This window comes from Bombina bombina, chromosome 5, assembly GCF_027579735.1.
Source record: "Bombina bombina isolate aBomBom1 chromosome 5, aBomBom1.pri, whole genome shotgun sequence".
Classification (NCBI taxonomy): Eukaryota; Metazoa; Chordata; class Amphibia; order Anura; family Bombinatoridae; genus Bombina; species Bombina bombina.
The window spans coordinates 724,485,428-724,507,627 of NC_069503.1; the positions used below are offsets into that span (position 1 = coordinate 724,485,428).

The following is a 22,200-nucleotide window of genomic DNA, read 5'->3' on the forward strand; positions in this document are numbered from 1 at the left end:
ATAATTGTAATCATATTTCAAATGCTCTCTTTAAAATTCAAATAGAAAAATTGTAATCAATATATTTGTATCTATTTTGTATCAATTTACTAAATTCCCCCTACCACATGAACTATTGAAATTCTGAACCGTATTTATCGAATGTTACATTCAAAATTTTTGAATGTGGATATTCAATATAAATTATGAACATTCGAAAATGAAAGTAAACTTTGAAAATGGAAATAACATTCAATTATCCAAAACAAAATGTCCACAGGACTATTCGTTCTACCAAGCAAATTGCATTTTCAGCACGTTCGCCCATCCCTAATTACCACCAACAGTAAGATTTTGTAACCTTTTTTGAGCACGTTTGTAGATCTAACTAATCATTTAGTCCTCTTTGAATTACTTTTCTCAGTTTGAATATAAGTGTTAAAGTAGGATCAGCTTTTAATACCTAATCATTTTTTTAACCTTTAAGATCCTATTGCACATTACAATATACTAATCTCTTTCCAGAATTACAACATATCATCCCCATATGCATTGTTGATGAGTATGTCTGAATTGTTTTGTATCTATTTTAAGGCTATCCTCTGCAAAAATCTCAATAAAGATCTAATATTAGGATGAAAAAAAAAAGTTGTATTTCTTTTGCTACTAAAATTTTGGGAAATTGGTAGAGTAAATGCTCGTGTAGGTTTAAAAAGGGACAACAAACAGTTTGAGATTATATTATAATATTTTTAAAATTTGCACAGTAAAATAAATATATGTGATATTTATTTTGCCCCTTTTCATGTAGTTTTACCGTTTCAAAGTCTCAGAGCTGGAAATGCACACTGCAGGCTTCTCAAGGCAAACCCTGCCATTTAAATGCCCCTAACTTGCTTTAGCAGAAGTTATCAGATTAGGAACTGTAAAACAATTACATTTTTGATAACATAATCACAGTAGCTAGCCTGATCTACTCCAGTAGCAAGTCCTGATTCAAATAAGGCAAGCAGTGTGTGGAGTTGAGCTACTGAAAAAAACAATAGCAAACAACAACGTTTTCCTTTGTTTTGAAAATGTTTAACTTGTCTGATTCTATGGCAAAACCGAAATGTCTTACAATAACAAGATTTTTAGTGTCCATTTAAAGTGATGGTAAACGCTTAACTAATCAAATGTCATATATGTAATCTTTGCTATTAAAAAGTATATGAATACCTTTTTTGTTTTTAATTAATCTGTGAAAGGGTTAAATTAATTCATATAGTAATGCTTCTTTTGCAATGTTATGCTGGACCAATTGGATGAACTTTTTTTTTTTTTTTTTAAATGACAAATCCAGTGAACATCCAATCAACATGTGTGTCATTTGACAATCTTGAAGTCCAGCCCCTTTAAAGCCTTTAGAAAGCCTATGTAGAGAGTTAAATTGCTCTATACAACACAGCCCAGCCAAAAGAGAAAATGAAGGGGGGCGGAGTAACAGAAAATAACAATTTTGGGTTATAAATCTTTATATATATATATATATATATATATATATATATATATATATATATATATATATATATATATATATATATACACACACACACACACACTTCAAAAAAATAATAATGTGGTTTTACTTGTAAGCTAATATATTTTTAATTAAAGCATTCTTATAGTCTGAAATTTACCATCACTTTAAAGAGACACTGAACCAATTTTTTTTCTTTTGTGATTCAGATAGAGCATGACATTTTAAGCAACTTTCTAATTTACTCCTTTTTATCAAATTTTCTTCATTCTCTTGGTATCTTTATTTGAAATGCAAGAATGTAAGTTTAGAAGCCGGCCCATTTTTGGTGAACAACCTGGGTTGTTCTTGCTGATTGGTGGATAAATTCATCCACCAATAAAAAAGTGCTGTCCAGAGTCTGAACAAAAAAAAGCTTAGATGCCTTATTTTTCAAAAAAAGATAGCAAGTGAACAAAGAAAAATTGATAATAGGAGTAAATTAGAAAGTGGCTTAAAATTGCATGCTCTATCTGAATCACAAAATAAAAAAATTGGGTTCAGTGTCCCTTTAAAAAAAGTTCTCATTACCAGTAGTTGCCTTTTTATCATTCATAAAGCCTTGAAAACACTTGTATTTCATGAATAATAAAACAAAAAGGTAAATACCGGTAAGGATCACTTTACTTTTTTTTCCTTTTGTCTGCAATATTTTATATATTATAACTTTTTGAATGACTAGATGGAACTGCCAAAGATCAGAATCAAAGGGAAAGAAACAGAAAGGAGAACAAAACAAATCTTTACATGTCATATTAAATGGTAAATAGCATTTGTAGGCAATTGTATACATTTATTCACAAACAAGAATATGATTGGTAAGGTCTGTATACATCACTAGAAATTAACAGGTAATTTTAGAAACATTTACGATACATCCCTGTCGATTGAAAATTCAGTCTTGTTTGGCACTCAAATGAATCATTCAACAATTCTAAAATTACCTTGAAAATTGTTGCATTTCCTTTATGCACCTATAAGCTCATCACTTTTTAAAAATTAGCAACTCGTGCACAATCATATTCACATTAAAATTGGAGACACATATCTCCAGGGGTCAAGTGCTAAAAAAATAAAAAAAAGTGTGGGAACTCCCCAAGTATATATACATATATACACATACACACACACTATATATACATATACAGGTGGCCCTCGTTTTACAACGGTTCAATTTACACCATTTCAGAATAACAACCTTTTTTCCCAGTCATGTGACTGCTATTGAAAAGCATTGAGAAGCAGTGCATTTATTAAAATAGCCAGTAGGTGGAGCTGTCCGCTTGTGTTGCAGCAAAGCCAAGCAAGATGAAATTAATCAGTTTAACCAGACCCGAGCTATCGAGCAGATTTCAGGAACAAGATCTTCCTGTCTATAAATTAGTCCAGATTGGAATGCATAGAAAGAACTGTTTGCAAAAAAATGCAAGTGAAGTGTGTGTTGTGTGATTATTTTATTAGGTTTATAATGCTGTTTAGCAAATGTTTTTGTTCATTTATCTTAGTTTAATTATATATTCTGTGTTGTGTGATTATTTTATTAGGTTTATATTGCTGTTTAGCATTTAAAGTCTTCATTCCAAAGCTTTAAAAATAATGTATTAGGTGTTACTTATGACAATTTTGAGAGGGGCCTGGAACCTATCTCCCTCACTTCCCATTGACTTACATTATAAACTGGGTTTCAATTTACAACGGTTTCGATTTACAACCATTCCTTCTGGAACCTAACCCTGGCGTAAACTGAGGGCTACCTGTATATACTAACACAATATATATATATAACGAATTGCCCTACTTTAAGAAACCCACATGCTCAGCTTAGGGACTTTGTATAATTAGTTTATAAAACTGACCTTGACATTACAGTTTGAAGGAGGGAGTTAATGTTTCCCTAGTGATTAAAAAACCTCATATACAAGTTATAAATATTGAGAAACAGATACAATACAGAAAATCATAATAAGATACAAAAAGTAGTGTCAACAGAAGAAAAAAAAAAAAAAGGAAATAAATACTTAGTTCATAGGATTTTTATATGACTTTGAATTCTGGGTACTGATTCAATGTAAAATATGGACTGGATTCACAAGAATCACACAATTCAAACACAACTATAAAATAATAGTTCAATGTATAATCATATGCAAAAATTTGACAGCGGTAGATATACATACATACACAAACAGATTTTGACTGCAGGTAGAAACCAGAAATCGTACACACACACACACACACACATATATATAGGTATGCAAATGTTGTCTATATTGTCATAAGCAAATCAATAAAAAGTGATTATTACCTTTAACACGTTCAAGCTCCTTCCTGCATAAAACAAAAAAAAATAAAGGTTATTACAGCATTAAATAAGTAAATAGAAAGCAAAAGATGGAAGATCTGCAATAAGCTTAAAACGATAAATAATCCCACTCTGGTATTAGACAGTGCAAGAAATATTATAGTCAGTAATATTAGAAACAGGTCAACAATGTTTTGGGTTTGCAAAATAATCCCATTATGCTGTGGAAATGACTTAGCACACAGTTTGCTGGTAAAGCACATTATGAAATGACACACATCCATACATTTTCCTATGCACTTAAAAGTGTTTTTCTGAATAGTTCAAGATAATACATGGATTTTTCATAATTTATAAAAGTAGGTGTCCAAGATTAAGTAGTGGATGGAAAGGGTTAAGAAATATAGAGATCTGCTCCATTTTTACATAATACTTTATAATCATAATCTTAAGTGTGAGATTTCAGTGGGGGTGTGCCTATAGGGGTTAAAGAGAAAAAAAAATTACCCAGTAGAATGTATAGAAAGGTGGGATAGACACGCACACCAAGAAAAAGACATTTCTGGAGCACAAAACTAACATTAATTACAGTGCAGACAGTCTGGTTTCCCGTGAACAACTTTTGCCTCAGACAAATGAAGAGGTTATTGATTAGATGCTGCGGTTTGTGCAGAAGTTGCAAAGCCTCTCTGTCATCATCTGTTCAGGATCAAGTGCCTCATGAGATTACAAAATGCACTTTAATCAGAAACATCAGGAATCACAAACAGCCACACAGGCCTTTACTTTCAGGGGTATATCTTGTTCTAGGCGAGCATTTATTAAGGGCAACACATTGTGATAACTTATTATATGACATGATGTCCTCCCCCCTCCTAAACACAGCAAATGTTTTACTTTATAATTGTATTACAAACCAATGAGCCCTGGTTGTCTAGTGGGTACATGGCTCCTCTATGATTGTAGCTTCCGGTTGTGAGAAATATATAAGGCTAATTGGAGATAAAATTCTTGGGGGGCATTCAGGGGCAGCAGATTTCCCAGTGCCTAAGGCAGTAAAAAATGAATCACACCACTAATTACTATATGTATTGTGCCAGGTAAGTTGTCATCTAAGTGCTCAGGCCCAGATTGAATACACAAAAGGGTTACGGGAATTTAGCATTGTTATAGACAAGCCTCTACTATAGAGGAAGATATAGACCAGTTAATCTGACATCAATAGTGGGGAAGATACTTGAAGGGATTATAAGGGAATATGTTGAGTAATTAGATTCTATAAGGAAAGGGGAATCAGTTGATGTGATATACTTGGATTTTGCAAAGGCTTTCAATACAGTGCCACATGAGATTAATGTACAAAATTAAGGGAGTGTGAATAGCTGAAAATGTTAGCTCAGGGATAAATAACTAGATAAAAGACAGGGAGCAACAAGTAGTAGTAGTAAATGGATCATACTCAGATTGGACAAAGGTAATAAGTGGAGTCCCCCAGGGATCAGTACTAGGCCCTGTTGTTTTTAATATTTGTTTATATTTATAATTTTTATTGAGAACAACAAAGTTTACATTCATATAATGTACGGTACAATCTACATATCACATCAACATTACAACCTTAATATGTACCTTCTAGATCAAAGTCCTCATGATTTTCTCCCCTTTATAGATTGGTACATATCTCTCTTGGACCTTTAGTTTATGGGTATTATGTGACTTGAGGTAATATTAAGTATATGTAGAGAAATACAAATGGAGAGGTTGTATCTACATAAGAGTATAACTAACTCATTTAGTAATAAAGCTGCATAAAATGTATTATTAGCAAGGATGATTGGACTACGATGATGTATAGACATGACTGGGGTTATATCTGACAGGACCTCGTGGGGAAATTATCACAGAGGGCTATGGGGGGGAATGTGCCTATATTAAAAAGCAAGATTGTGTTCTGGAATCAGGGGACAAAGTGATTATAACCTGCAATATCACAACCGTATGACTAATGATGTGGAGAGGGCAAGATTTTAAATGTAGCTGGGGGTTTGATGCTAAGATAGACAGATTCCTATAGTAACTAAAAAGCAGTGGCAGCTCATGTATACATTTTATGCGTATAACTCCCCACCCGCGGCTGCCAGCCGCGCGCGAGGCTCTGAGATGTATGATCAGCCTGAGCGCCATCAACGTCAGTAAAGCAATGTTCAGCATTTATATAATGAAGCTGACCGTAATATCAGCAATGTGTTAGCAATGTGTTCCCTTGTAGTACAACAGTGATAACAACTTATTATACCTGTTTTTACATAAGTGCATATGTAGAACCATTATTGCAAAATAAAAGTGTTAGAACAACAAACAGTAAATAAACAAAGGCACCTGTGAACATATCTTATATACAGTACAACAATTTTACGTACTATAGAAGGTTGACACTTTTCATACATCAGTCCCCTCATCCTACATCAAAACTTATGCTAGCTTGAATCGGCACTGCCAAGGAGCGAGGAAAGTGCAGTGAAACTGTACAACTGATAAAGTGTCTCACAAACCTATATTTAATTGATCCGGTGGCTGTCTGTCTCTTATCAGGAGATTCTATGCTCCCGCCGGTCGCCTGAAACGCAAAGGTCGGCAACAGCAACGGGTCTGTGTCCCCAACAGCCCGCATCAATGGTGTGCAAGTGTCAGCCTCCATTTCAATCAGCAAGGCCATATGGTGCAGTGGTGGATCTGCCAGAGTTATCAGGTTAGGAAAGCACCTGCAACATGTTTGGTAAGATCTATCAAAACGCGCAACCCACACCAAACAAAGTTCTCCCCTTCATATACACTCCCTCAGCTAATCTCAAAGATCGGGAGTTGCTCTTCAACACTAAGGGTCCTTTGCACAATTATCAGGCTGAATTACAATGCCGTCTATCTGATTGTCCGGCTTCTCTGCTTACTAACCTGTTTTTAATATTTTTATTAATGACCTGGAGCAAGGATTAAATAGCAACAACTCTATTTTTGCAGATGATACAAAGTTGTGTAAGGTCATTGGGTCAGAGTAGAATGAACTTCTGTTACAAGGGGATCTGAAAAAATTCTAAGTATAAGCAGGTAAATGGAAAATTAGATGCAATGCTGGAAAATACAAGGTTCTACATTTTGGAAGAAAAATAAGCTGGCAACCTATTATTTAAATGGGACTAGACTTAGCCAAACAGAGGAGGAAAGGGATTTGGGAGTAGTAATAGATAATAAGCTAAAGATGGGTGCACAATGCAGGGCAGCGGCTTCTAAGGCTAATAAGATACTAGCATGTATTAAAAGTGCCATTGATGAAAGTGCAGTTCTGAGGACCAATCTCAAAAAAAGACATTGCAGACTTAGAAAAAGTTTAGAGAAGGGCCACAAAGCTAATAAGGGGAATTGAGAATTTAAGCTATGAGGAGAGGTTAGCCAAAAAGGGTCCGTTTTCTATAGAAAAAAAGGCACTTGAGAGGTGACATGATTACTTTATATAAATGTATTCAAGGCCCATATATAGAGATGGCAGAAGCTCTGTTTATTCTAAGAAAATGGTTTGTGACAAGAGGTCACAATTTATTGTAAGGCTGGAAGAAAGAAGATTAAATCTCCTGCAACTGAAACATTTTTCACTGTAAGAGCAATACAATTGTGGAACTCATTACCAAAGGAGGTAGTGAATGCCAATACCTTAGATATATTTAAAAATAGTTAGGATACATTTCTGGATAGAAACAGAATTCAGGGATATGGTTGCTTGTGTTAAATGGTTTACCTTTTAATGGGATTAATTTAAGCTCAACTGGAGCTTTTTTTTTAAGTATATTAGATTTGTATAGGTTGAACTTGATGGACTTCTGTCTTTTTTCAACCTCATCGTTACTAACTTTTTTTATGCTGCTGGGTATCATTTGGCTACATTTTTGTAGATATTTCCATGGACAGTAAACTTTATTCTTTAAATTTAAATTCATCATTTTATTTTTAACTCTAACTGCTGAACCATTGTGCTGAGCTGTTTTTGAGTTTTTTTGATGCTGCTCACATTTATGCCCCAGTGTAGGTCATATTTCAGTGAGAAACCCGCACATATATTTTTTTTGGTGGTGTTTTTTTTTTTATCAAACTCAGCAGATTCCCACTATACCATTATTTTATATAGCTGATGAGAACTCAACAACAAAATGTGTAAACAAAAAAAAATATATATTTTTTTAAAAATGTTAATAAAAAAAAAAAGAAGTTTTAAAAAAAAAAGAAGTTTTAAAAAAAATAAAAATAAACTCTGTTGTAAAAGTAAGAAAGGATTACTTTGATGTGCATGTAGGGGCTCCCATGAGCCTTTACTCAAATAAATGCACATTTATACACGCCTGGTGGTAACATCGCTATAAAAACCTGTATCTATCTATCGGGTTCTTGTAAAGCGCGGCTATTCACCCGTAAGGGTCTCAAGGCGCTGAGGGTTGCAGTTCAACCGAAGAGCCAGGTCTTGAGGTCCTTTCTGAACTTAGTTAGGGCGGTAGCTTCTCTAAGGTGCAGCGGGAGGGTGTTCCAAGTCTTGGCTGCCAGGTGAGAGAAGGATCTGCCTCCCGCTGTGGTTTTCCTGATGCGGGGGATGACTGCGAGGGCTTGGTCAGCCGATCAAAGTTGTCTGGCAGGGGTGTAGAAGGTAACGCGGTGGTTCAAGTATTCGGGACCGATGTTCTGGAGGGCCTTGAATGCGTGGGTGAGAAGCTTGAAGGTTATTCTTTTGTTGATGGGGAGCCAGTGCAGGTCCCACAGGTGTTTGGTGATGTGGCATTGACGAGGGATGTTGTGGATTAGTCTGGCCGAGGCGTTATGTATGCACTGTAGACTCTTTTGGAGCTTGGTGGTGGTGCCGGCTTAGAGTGCGTTACCATAGTCCAGTCGGCTGCTGACGAGGGCGTGAGTGACAGTCTTCCTGGTCTCGGTTGGGATCCATTTGAAGATCTTTCGCAGCAGGTGAAGTGTGTGGAAGCATGCAGAAGAGACGGCATTGATTTGCCTGTCCATGGAGAGCGATGAGTCCAGGATGACGCCTAGATTTCATGCATGGTCGGTGGGGGTTGGAGGGTGTCCGTGGGCTGTGGACCACCAGGAGTTATTCCAAGCGGATGTGGTGGGACTCAGCGAAGAGCCTTGGGGTACACCGCAGCTGATTTCTGTGGGCTTGGAGGTGAAGGGTGGGAGTCTAACTTTCTGGGTTCTGCCTGTGAGGAAGGAGGTGATCCATTCCAGGGCTTTGTTGCGTATGCCGGCATCGTGTAGTCGGTTGCGGAGGGTGAGGTGGGAGACGGTGTCTAATGCTGCTGAGAGGTCTAGGAGAATGAGGGCGGCGGTCTCTCCTCAGTCGAGTAGGGCGAGGATATTGTCTGTGGCGGCGAGGAGGGCAGTCTCGGTGCTGTGGTTGCTCCTGAAACCGGATTGGGAGGGGTCCAGGGTGTGGTTGGCTTTGATATAGTCAACGAGTTGCGTATTGATGAACTTCGATGACTTTGGCCGCAAATGGGAGCAGAGAGATTGGGCGGTAGTTCTTCGGACCATTGGGGTCAGCCATGGGTTTTTTCAGTAGGGGTTTTAATTCTGCGTGCTTCCAATCATGCGGGAAGGTGCCGGTTTCAATGGAGCAGTTGATGGTGCTGCAGAGCTTGGGGGCGATGGTGTCACCCGCTTTGTTGAAAATGTGATGCGGGCATGGGTCCGAGGGTGCTCCGGAGTGGATCGATCTCATGATTCTGATGGTGTCCTCTGTGGTGAGGGGGCTCTAGATGGTCCGTGGGGGGTAGGCGGTGGTGTTTTTGGGTGAGGTATCGGTGGGAGTTGGTGGGTAGGCGGTGGTGGGTGAGTTCTGGGGCGCGAAGCTGTCATAGATGTCAACGATCTTGCAGTGGAAGTACATTGCGAGGTTATCGCAGAGGTCCTGAGAGGGCGGGATATCTTTAGTGTCGCTGTTGGGATTGGAGAATTCCTTGATGACTGAATAGCTCCTTGCTGTTGTGGAGGCTAATTAAGTAAAAATAGTTTGCATAAAAAAAATTGTTTAAAAATTGCTGGCAAGTATTTTAAAATAATTTTCAAAAATAAGCAAAATGAATTACATAGCTAAGCTGCCTGGAGCAGCCAACTCCACCCACTCTTATCAGTGTTTAGACACAGGCATTGTATTTCAACTGAGTTCACAGCTTCTAGGAATGCTCCACCAGATAATCCCTATGCACTTTTGCATTCTACCAAAATAACAATAGATACAGATACAGCCATAGAAGGAAATGGATGGGGGGAGTTAGAGCTTTACAATTCAGAAACTAAAAAGAAAGGGTTAATGGCGAGGCACTGCATTATAAATTTGCAGGTAAAGTAATTAAAGTACATATTATATTATTTTGTCTCTATCCCAACTTTTTTTTATGTCCCTTTAACGAGGGGCTTCTGGTTGTTAAAACAAGAGGTCATGAAGCTCTCAAGGCCTTTTTGCTGACTTGCTAAAAAAGTGCCTGCAAACAGTGTGGGGAAGTCTGGGGATTTTTTATTTTAAAAAAAGCATACACATACATACTGTACATGTACACACACATTATATAATATATACATCACTGTGATGTCATTATCCTACTCAAACATTCAGCACACTGCTTGGATATTGACAAACTAACCCAGAGTTAAATTCCAAACTCAAAGTTAGTATAACTTAAGAATTATTTGCATGTGCTTTAAATTTTACACAGATGACTTATCATAGTTATTGCGCCATCACACTGTAAGTGGCTGTGCAAAACAACAACTTGGAATTGTTTAAATCCTCTTCAGCAAAACATCTTAATCTTCACTACTTGGGATTTATGTTCTTATGGAATAAAAACTATTTTCAGCAAACCTTCTTAACCCTTCATTTCCTTGGGATTTATTTTCATTTGGAATTGTAACTATTTTTGATTCCTGATACCAGCTGTATAGGAACAATCTGAAAACCTGCATACCAAACAGAAAGTTCTGTGACTGACACACGCCTCTGCTATTCCATTACTTCAACAGGAGCTGATTACAGCAACATATCCTGCTGCAGAGAAAGCATCAAGATTACTGATTGGGATCTGAATTATATGCTGTTCTGTTTACTCTGTGAGATACACTGCCTAATGGGAAAGTTAGGTGCTCTAAGCCAGCAAAAGGCCTGATCCGAGAGCACAGTCTGTCTCTCTCTTATGTGATGAGGAATGACCTGATAGACTGCATGTAAACACAGAGTAAGACAAAGCAGGATTGAGCCTAATTCGAGAGAGAGTGCAAAAGAGATCTTTGGATCGAAGGAGGACACCGCTCCAATTTACCACAGATACCGGGAAGGAGAACTACCTATACACTATGCGGCACTTACCTCATGAGATTGAGGTAACGGAGTGTAAGTATACTCCCAACGGGCTCTTTGTGGAACGTGGATTTATTGCTATATTTGCCTAACCATTTTGCATTATTTGCATCCATATACAGCCATAGAAGCTTTCATTCAATATTGGACTTGTATTTTGAACTTTAACAGGGCTTTTTCTGTTAAGATTGGTATTCGACCTTTCCTATTATCATTATTTATGGCATATTCAGGCTATCATATCATTTAAAGTATAAGGCATAGTGATTTTTGCTAATATTTGGATTATTCCAGCATTTAAGGTGGCTGCTTTCTGTTATTTGTCCTTGTGCACAGATTATGTCACACACTATTCAGCGGGCACTACACTAGTTATGCGGCTACTACATCACTAATAATTACATTCAAATCAATACATTGTGTATATTATATACATTGATTTTTGATACCTTTTGTCACCAACACAATAAAAGCTCATAAAAGTAATACTTATTAATAACCATAATCTCCTTTTTTCCTGAATTACATAATTGTTATTATTCCCCTGTGTATACATCGATCATTTGTTCTTTTTTAGTCAACACGGTTTTCTGAACCAACCCTTCTCAGTACTCCCAAACTTAGGGTACTTTATCCAGAGTGTTGCGCCTTCTTGAATATTCCTTATCCCATTTTTCCCTCTCTTTATTACATATACATATATATATATATATATATATATATACACATACTGTAAATATATATATATATATATATAATATTTACTATAGTCTCTGGTCTACCCTCCCTCCTCCCCGATTCCTCCCAAACATCTCTTCATGCCCAACCTCAATGCCATCTTAGGAACTGGCAGCCTGTCTGCCAGTATGTAGTTTAGGTCAGTTTATTTTTTTATTTTTCTGTAGTGTATAGTGTAGGGACCCCCTCCTCTCTAGTCCTGAGGTTTTATTTTCTGCAGTGTAGGGATAAGCCTCTTCCTCGCCCTGCCCAAGATCGATGTCCTCCCACCTCCTTACTCCGCTCCCACCCACTCTAACCGCTGTAGCAATGTCCAATACAGAAAGTGACACTGTCTGAATTGATCTGACTGCATATGGGAACGCTGAAGGTGCGCAGGATTACCTCTTAAGTTAGGGGGTAATTTATGCATAAAAGGTAAAGTAGAAGCAGTAAAGTAACTATTACTATACTGGGCCATTAAAATAAAATACATTTTTTTTTTATAAGTTACTGTCCCTTTAATTCCATAAATTTAAGTTTCAACTGTGGGTAAAAAAACAAAATTCAGAAGCAGGATACTTTTTCTTGGTGAAGAGCGGGAACTGTTGCTCTAAGATTTTGACTGGCAAGTTTAATGGGCTGGTGTGGAGAAATGATACAAAAAGTGCTTTGACTATTTGCTCTAAAAACTGGAATTATCTCACTTCCTGATTCAATAGAGTTTTATTGAAGCTATTCTAATCCTCTCCACAAAGCGCAAGTGTTCTTTGCTTAAATAAGACAAAGGATGTCTAATTTTACCATCATTCAAAAGCTGCCCAGTTGTTTCTTTTTAAAGACTAGCACACAAGACTCTGTGCATGAGAGCAATTGCGGCGGCCAATATTTTGGGAATGTTTCTCTGCTTGAGGTTTGCAGAAGTTAAGGTGTCCATTAGTGGCGCAGTGCAGGGCCTTCAAATTCATTATCTACATTGATGTATTTCAGAATGCAGCATTTCAGATTTTTTTTTTTAAATTCTACATATAATTATCTTTTTTGGTAATAGTGCAGAGTCAAATCCATCTTGTGAAAATGGCCACAGCAATACAAACAAAGGACTGTGCTGTGCTGCAGGATACCAAGTAAAAATTTTGATTATTTAAAAAAATTTAAAATAAAAACTATTCTTCCTTCATCTTCTAGCCCAAAATTTTCCAGACACAGCACACCATATTTGTCCCCTCTTTCAACAGAATGAGGTTGATCACAATTTTGTTCTTGTTTTCTGTAGATAATAGTTTCTGAACTATGCTGGAATTGAGTTTGTGTTTTTTCCGGTAATCCCAATCCCAATATGCTTCTGCCATTAATATCTCTGAAGCTCAAAATCCTTCCCTCCCAAATGCAACACAAAATTGTTATATGCACTGTAAATCTCCTGATTTTGTAACCCAAAAAACAAGTGTGCACGATTAACAACGGACAACATATCACTTTGGTGGGTTCAGTGATTACATCACAGGTTGAAGGGCATGTATGCTTATTGATCCCTTTTTATAGTGTGTAGTGAGAATAATCGGAGATGTGTACAATTAACCTGTTCTGCTCCAAAACCACACAAATATGTATATATCATTTGAAGTGGTTTGAACAGGGGAATTATCTGTATAGTGGTCATGTGTGCTTGTTGTTTTTTTTTATTTATTAGTGTATAAGTGCTTGTTATTACTTTTTAACTTATATTGAGCAGGTATAGTGTTTGTATATGCTTGGTGACCCGGCTTCCTAAAATAATACCAACAAATGTTATAAAAAAATAAAATAAAAAAAGCCTTGAACATAAAACATGTAATAGAAAAGAAGTTTAAAAAACATAATCGCTTCCTAAGTGACTGGCACACTTACTTAAATATGTGAATTCTGAAAATTATGCCAGAATAGTTAAATAAGTATAGATATACACACATATAAGAAGTGCAATGCAATATGCAGTAAGCAAAAAAGCAAACAATGTTAGTATTAGTATAACTCTGAGCGTGCTAATTCGATTAGTTTCAATGTTCAGCTTAGATGTGGAGTCCACAGTGATCCGTGCACTGTGTAACAAAGCACAAAGACAACACGCTCCCAATGTATGATAGTACCTGACCTTAGTATGTTTGAAAAGGTCCCAAATAGGAGCGGTAATTCAAAAGATGATAGAAACAAAGCTGATGTGCCCGTTTGACGCTGTACCCGCAATCTCAGCGGGATAGACTGAAGAGCCTTCGCTGCTGCGGTGTGTTGATAGAAGTGCTGCTCCGTGTGAAAAAAGGGTCTCCGGTGACACCTTTATGTAGGAAAACTGAAATACAAAAGGAACAAGAGCGCACAGCCCAATCTAAGAGTAAAAGTCTTTACTAAAAGATAAAAGCGCATAAACAATAATAAACGTACAGGATAAAAACAATTAGATGCAGTGTGTGATTATATCACCGTAAAGAGACTCCCCCACAGTTAAGGTGTATGCAGAGCTGTCGGAAACACTGGGATCTTTAGTCAGTCAGTCCGCTGTTCCTCAAGCCAAATGCATAAAATCCATTCGTGTTGCAGCCGGTCAGCTGTTCTGAAAGTCTTAACGGGGGTGAGTACAGATGCCTCAACGCGTTTCCTCTGGTCTCCACCAGACTTTTTCAAGAGGTTAGTTTACATCACAGCCTAATTAGGCTGTGATGTAAACTAACCTCTTGAAAAAGTCGCGTTGAGGCATCTGTACTCACCCCCGTTAAGACTTTCAGAACAGCTGACCGGCTGCAACACGAATGGATTTTATGCATTTGGCTTGAGGAACAGCGGACTGACTGACTAAAGATCCCAGTGTTTCCGACAGCTCTGCATACACCTTAACTGTGGGGGAGTCTCTTTACGGTGATATAATCACTCACTGCATCTAATTGTTTTTATCCTGTACGTTTATTATTGTTTATGCGCTTTTATCTTTTAGTAAAGACTTTTACTCTTAGATTGGGCTGTGCGCTCTTGTTCCTTTTGTATTTCACATAAAACATGTAATACATATATACCTTAGATTTCTCAAGGCAAACCCTGCTACATGTATTTCCCTAATTGGCTTTAAGAGATAAGAACTGCAAAAGAAACCACTTCATACTAGCATAATGTTTAACCTTGTCAGCTGCAGAATCAAGGCCTTATTGGCTCCCCCAAATGAGGCAAGTGGTGGGTGGAGTTTGGCTAGTGAAAAGCAACTGCTGAAAACAAGATGCTAATTTGTTTTAAAAATGTTTAGAGATGACAGATTTGTTATTCTTTAGCAAGACAACAACATGTCTTGTAATTACAAGGTGTTTACTGTCCCTTTAATAAACGAGTTGGTTAGCTCCAGAGATTTAGCTAAATATTAATGTCAAGGAGAGATTTTAACCAGGTGTACCTCATGAGAAGTGGTTTTCAACCTTTGTTTTACTTCACAAGATAACGCTAATACTTGGTTTTAAATGCATGTGGCACTCAAGGTACCTTTTCTAAATGGTTTGACTATATGGAATAAATAGCTTGTCAAGTATATTTCTAAATGTGATGATCGATACTGTAACCCTCTCACACATTTGTACTACACATTATACCTTCTGACACATGCAGTCATATGCTGAGATATATGACCACATGGGCCTACAATGAAAGCGTTCAGAGTCCTTTCTGAATGATCTTGCTACAGAGTAAACCTGCCATCCATGTTAATATCAGAATACACTGAAGTAGGAGACATAAGTGGATATCAAACTTATAAATATACTTTACTCCCTCAGAATGGTGAGGTTACAAAGTTGAGTGTAGTTTTTAAGCTATGGGATATGATCTTGCAGAATTTAAAAGATTCAGGATTTTGAGTTAGTATCCTATTCTGTTTAATTCTTGTTGAGTTAATATGTGTGTTAGGTATTATCAAGGCCCTCCTATCTGCTCCTACCAGTGGAGATAACCTGCAGTGATATTCAGAATGTTTTCTTTTGCACTCTCTCAGGGGAAGGTACACTCTTACTCCGCATTTGTATGTTATTGAATGCCTGTTTAGATAATTATACTCCTTATGTGGCAGTTTTAAATGAGACAACTGCAGCCTCCGGTTGAAATAAAAATCCCGTATGTTGAAACATCTTTCTCAGAAAGTTTTCCATTTTCTTATCCATCGGCTTTCTGAACAAAGGACTATCCTTAAGCGGTATAGTAGTACGTTTAGCAAGCGTAGAGATAGCACCATCCACCTTAGGAATGGAGCCCCACAAATCCAGTTGAGAGTCCGGGAAAAACTTTTTAAAAGTAGACGAGGGGGAAAAGGAAGATCGAATTCTTTCCCATTCGTTGTTAAAAATGTTTGCCATTTTAACCGACACAGGAAAAGTCAAAGGAACTTTCCTGTCTTCCTAAACTCTGCCTAATTTAGGTATCATAGGTTCTTCAGGGAGCGCGGCCTCTGGAACCTCTAACGTAGAAAGAACCTTCTTTAATAAAAAAAAAGCAAGTGTTCAATTTTTAATTTAAAGGATGGTTTCTCTGCAGCCGGAGGCTTAGACGCTAAGGACTCCGACCCAGAAAGTTCACCCTCTGAAGCTACAGAGGTTTACTTATCGGATAACTGGGACATAATCCGATAAATATTTAGATGACTCCGGGTCAGGAGAGCTATGTTTAACCTTTCTCTTGCATTTTTTAGAGCGAGGTAATGCACTGAGGGCCGCAGACACCACTATTTGTAACTGCGCGGCAAAGTCCACAGGAAGAAGGCCCCCTCCGGATGGAGGATTAGATGCGTTATGGGGAACTACATGTGGAGTGGATAATGTAGCAAGGGTAGTAATCTCATGGGACGCCGAGTCCTGAGAGGTAGACGGCTCAGAGGGACTAATAGCCTTAGCAGGCTTGTCTTCTTTCTTAGACTTTATAACGGTGTTAAGGCATGTGGAACATAATTGAGTGTGCGGAAAAACCACGGCCTCCTCACAATATAAGCAGGTATGATTTAGTACAGAAGAAGTACCTTCTAACATGTCAAAGTCCTCCATAGCTCAGGTTACACCCACAGAAGGACACAAATTAAAAAAATATATATTTTTATATACTCAATACAAATGGCTGGGGCACTCACCACCTCCTAAACCCAGAAGTTAACAGAGGAAACGCTCTCCTCAGGTTAAAGTCTCAGCCGGAATGGAGGAAATTAACATAGACCACATGCTATGAAAAGTTCAGCAAGTTAACAGGAGCTGTGCAACACTTTCTAAAACAAAAGTGAAACCCAGCCAAAAACACAGTTATATAGCCCATAAAATAAAATCACACAAAGCAGCATGTAAATAATTAATACACTGATTAATTAACCCCAACTGTTCAATAAACCCCCCTCAGAGGATATTAACCCTGGATCCTATCAAGTTATAAAGGAGCCACACTGTGACCCTGTTATAGGATTTTATGTGTAAAAAAAATTAAACAATCTTACCTCCAGGATCCATGCTGTGAACAGAATACAGTCTCTCAAGTGTGACAGTCTTATAGCAGCGCTCCTAACATGGACTTGAATTAGAGAAAGCAGGCAGTGAAACTCGTCAACACTCATTGCTTAGGAGCTGTTAGCAGTAGTCTGGAAGGTTTTGCAGAAAAACTTTCCCTGCATCTCCAGACTAACTTTCATCAATACTCTCACTGAGAGGTTGACATGACTACTTAAAACTCCAGTCCTATCTCGAAGGGCAGATACCCTTTTTCAGGACTCTTCGAATCTTTTGACACTTCTCTGCCACCTCCTATGACGAAAGGCAAAGAATGACTGGGGGTAATGACTGGTAATGAGGAAGTGGGAGGGATATTTAAGCCTTTGGCTGGGGTGTCTTTGCCTCCTCCTGGTGGCCAGTTGTTGTATTTCCCAACAGTAAGGAATGAAGGAAGGAAAATTATGCTAAACTTTGCTTTGAATATATCATTATATATGTCCCTTTAAGGATTCAGTAACCAAGCTCTTACTAAAAAACACTTACTTTTACTTTTGGTAAGATAAAGAACCCAGAGACAGAAGATTGGCCACATGAGCAAGATTCCAATTATTCTGTCCTGGTTGAACACATAGCTCTTGTGATTTAATGTGTATTTCATGTGGCAAGTGAAACAGCATTACTGTGCACATGATACCCCCACTTTACAGTCTTAGGGAATCCACAGATGCTAATTTGGGGTAACATCAACATGCTTTGTTAGAGTCTATGGGGCACCCACCTACTCTAACTAGAAGAAAAGCTATGAACGCTTTCTAATGCAGCTGTGAGGGCAAAGCTGACAAGCTATGATCATTGTGATATAACTTGTTTTAAATGCATTGATGATGAACATAAAGTTTCCTGTCCTTTAAAATGTTACTGACTCCGGATTACGTTTTCTCCTCTCCCCGGCCCTGGACTGGTTCATAAACTCTAACTATCCCAGGGGTTTCACCCATACACTCAAATAGCATTAAGATCTGCTGCAATTGCTGGACTGTTCCCTCCAAAGTGTAACTACACTACAGGAACACAGAATGTTAATGTCTATGATTGTTTTGTTCCTAGTACACAAAAGTTTTAATCAGTTATATATTCACTTAAGATACCTATGTAATTCTCCAGTAATTACTAGCTTTTCCTTTAGTTACCCATTTGTTTGGCCATCTGTGGCGCTATTCAGCTAATATGCTCTGGGTCTCACAGCCCTAATTGTCCTCTTTGTGTATAGAAGATGTAAAATGTCAAGATAGGGTCAGTTTGCTCTCAACATGGCCTAGAATTAACCCTAAATAATGCTGTACTATAATGCCCCTCTAAGGTTAGGGGTCAACACTTTATGTTACCTTGACTAACTACTAGAGTTAACGTTTTTATGAGGTTTGGTGGTATTCTTGTCATTACTAATACTAATGTATGCAAATGAAATAGGGAATATCTCTCTTATAATACCACCCATTAAATAATTTAATAACAGATATATTACATAGTTTTGCCCTTTTTTCCTACAGGAACAGAGAGGGGCCCTTTATGTTTTATACCTTTTCCCTACCTCTATATTTAATACCTCAATCTCCATAAGGTTCTAGAGAGAGTTATATATTGTAGAATAGGGAACTTATTTTTACAAACTATAATTACTTCATCCCATTTTGTTAGCTTATCCGTACTATGCCTACTACTTGCCCTTATAGGTTTATATGGGTCTAAAAGTGACCATTTATTTTAGTGAGGATCCTTATTAGTCTCCTACTTTATTTTGAAGGTACAAGAAAGACTCGAACTAGATCAAGAGGTGTTGTATTAATGTAAACTCTAGCTTCATATCTATCTATAATGGCTTATATTATTGGTCTGTTAATATAACTGGGTGTTTGTTCGTCTGCAATTAGCCTAGACATGTTGAGTATGACAGTTATCTAGAACCCTAACCTATTTAATGTTCATGGGAATTCAGTGCAAATTATAATGGCAAAATACTAACTGTAACTTTTATGCTCCTAGGCCTCTGTATGTTTCTACTGTTTTTAAGATCCCTTAACAGTTGTAAGTCCTAATATTTTCACGTATAAGCAATAATTTTCCCTTTACTATAGGGACTTACTGTATAATGTTAGATAGCGGCTAACAAACTGCTGCACCAGACTTAACTATAAAGCACATATCCAGTTGATATTTGTGATCTTTAAGCTCACAGCTGAAAATGTGAATTTTAACAACCCCTCTTAACTTAGAGGCGCTTCTATTCCCATATTTATATGTCAGGCTTCCATATCATCCCAGACACCCTAAGTTACCCGCATTTATATTAGGCTCCGCCCCCCCCCACCTTCTTATCCTATAAACATAGCGGTGCTTACCCGCTGAATATCCCCCTCCCCCCTGTATAGCTCGGCCCAAGAGTGGCTGATAGTCATAATAAATCTCCACAAGTTGATATGTTGGTCTTAGGTAATATACTATTAGATTGTGGAGCTCATACGCTGATAATACAAAATGAAGTTCTAATTCATCTCGCCTAAGATACTGTATATTCTAATATCCAGACTTGAAATATATATGCATATTGCTTATTTAATAACGCCTTTATATAAACAATGTATTATTGACTTTGTTGTAACTTTGGCCTTAGGGCGAGTTTTTGTTGTAATGATTTATGCTTTAACTTCAATAAAAAAAATATTTAAAAAAAAAAAAAAAAATGTTACTGAAACTAGCAGGAAATCAATGTGTTATGCAAAACTAACACTTACATATCAATTGCTCACTGGTTGACACATATACCATTATCTCTATTGGTAGTTAGGGACAAACCTCCACATACATGGAAAGCAAAAATATTGTTACAAACTTAAATATAAATTTTTATTTTTTAAATTTGAACAATATGAACACTATATATGCAATTTTCAACAGGCTTTGTTGTAGAAGAATTTGTGACAGTGCTGCAATAGGCACTGAGAAATCTACTGACCTCCACTCCAATCCCAACAATTTTATCTCATATGTTTACCTCATATTTTTCACAACCGGAATCCACGGATGTACTAATCATACCTTCTATCATCCACTAAGAAGCATTTATTAGTAAGAAACATAGGAAAAAGAAGGAATAATGCCATAGAACCACCATTCTGTCCCCTAAACAATGCACCCTTGCCACATACAGTGCCAGCCTCAGCCAAGAAACGCCTCTGTGATGAAGAGAAAGGAAACTTTCAAACATGCCTGGGATCACAGCCTCTGACCACTCTTCTATGAGAAAATCTGAGACCATATGTATGTACAGTATACATCTTGTGTGTCTTGAGATTGAACACAGAAATATTAAAAGGTTAGACTTGAGATATTCCAATGTTTCTTTAACATTCATTTAATTGTTTTTTAAAAAAGAAAGCACCTTGGGCACTTGAGAAAATGTTTTATAGAACCATCACCAATTTGGTGTATATGCTCTCAAAAAGGTACACCACCCTGGTGCAGACAGGTGTTTTATTCATAGTTTGAATTAATTCAGCACATAAATATAATAATTTCTTTAAAGTAATAGAGAAAATAATATCTGCCTAAAGCCTGCAGAGCTGCTTTTCACCCTTTTCAACACATTACATTTGTAAAGCACAATACAGTACAGCAGTTGCCATGGAATTGTAAGCCAGTAGAAGCTGCATCATCATCTCTTGTCACATTTTATGACCACATCTCCTATTTAACGAAGTTTATGGCTTGGAGGTACAAAGAAACATAATTCAAGCATCAGTTGCTTACATAAAAATACATTTAATATATCTACTTACAGAATCAGACATCTAGCTTTGTCATTTAACCTTCACAGTCCTCCAACGCAAATGAGAAATGTGATAGGGCTGGGACAAGTAAGTGCTGCTTCAGGGCTGGAACAATTTTTTTCTAGGCCACTGTGAGCTAGATTTATGGGGCCCCCTTTAAGCCAAGCCTCAATGGCATGCCACAACCTATCCACACAAAGGTTGCACAGACTGGTCTAGTCCCCGTCCAGGCAGTGGTCATGTAAGATGCAGAATCAGATGCGGCTATAAACCCACGCACCCCCCCACACACCACCACCCCCTGGCCCTTAAACTTGGCTGAATGGCTTCCTGCAGCAGCAGAGCAGCCTTGCTCGGCTTCCCTCTGCTCAGACTTTTCCCCATCAAGGGGAGAGGCATTCCAAGATGTGGCCTCCCTCTGCTCAGACTGCCAATGGTCTCCAAATGCAGGTAGACCAATCTGACCTTGAGAAACTCTGGTCAAGCGGCAGGCCCCATTGCATTGCAGGGCCAGGATTGCCACCCTTGTGCTGCTTATGGGTGTGCATTGATCTACAATGATTTTGCAGGAAAGTGACATTTATTTTGTAATGCTAAGTAAGAATTTTTATTTTATCAGATGCATTCAAATCTAAATCTTTTAGAAAAGATAATACTATACTGCACTATATACTGAAATTCCATACACAGAGTGCACGAGTTGTGGGAGAGGTTTTGCAAGAAATAGGGATAATATGTGAGTTTAAAACTATTATGGATTTTATAATAATATCGACCAGTATATACAGTATCTCACAAAAGCGAGTACACCCCTTACATTTTTGTAAATATTTTATTATATCTTTTAAATGTGACAACACTGAAGAAATAACACTTTGCTACAATGTAAAGTAGTGAGTGTATAACAGTATACATTTGCTGTCCCCTCAAAATAACTC

The 22,200-nt window shown here is 37.5% G+C and overlaps 1 protein-coding gene across 1 annotated transcript in view; it reads right to left on the reverse strand.

The window, feature by feature from the left end:
* Positions 1-22,200, reverse strand: part of DTNBP1 (dystrobrevin binding protein 1) — a 471,889-nt gene that overhangs the window by 283,275 nt on the left and 166,414 nt on the right. Inside the window, exon 7 of the mRNA XM_053714763.1 lies at positions 3,843-3,865. Within this exon, the coding sequence (XP_053570738.1) occupies positions 3,843-3,865 (23 nt within the window). The remainder of the gene's footprint in view (positions 1-3,842; positions 3,866-22,200) is intronic.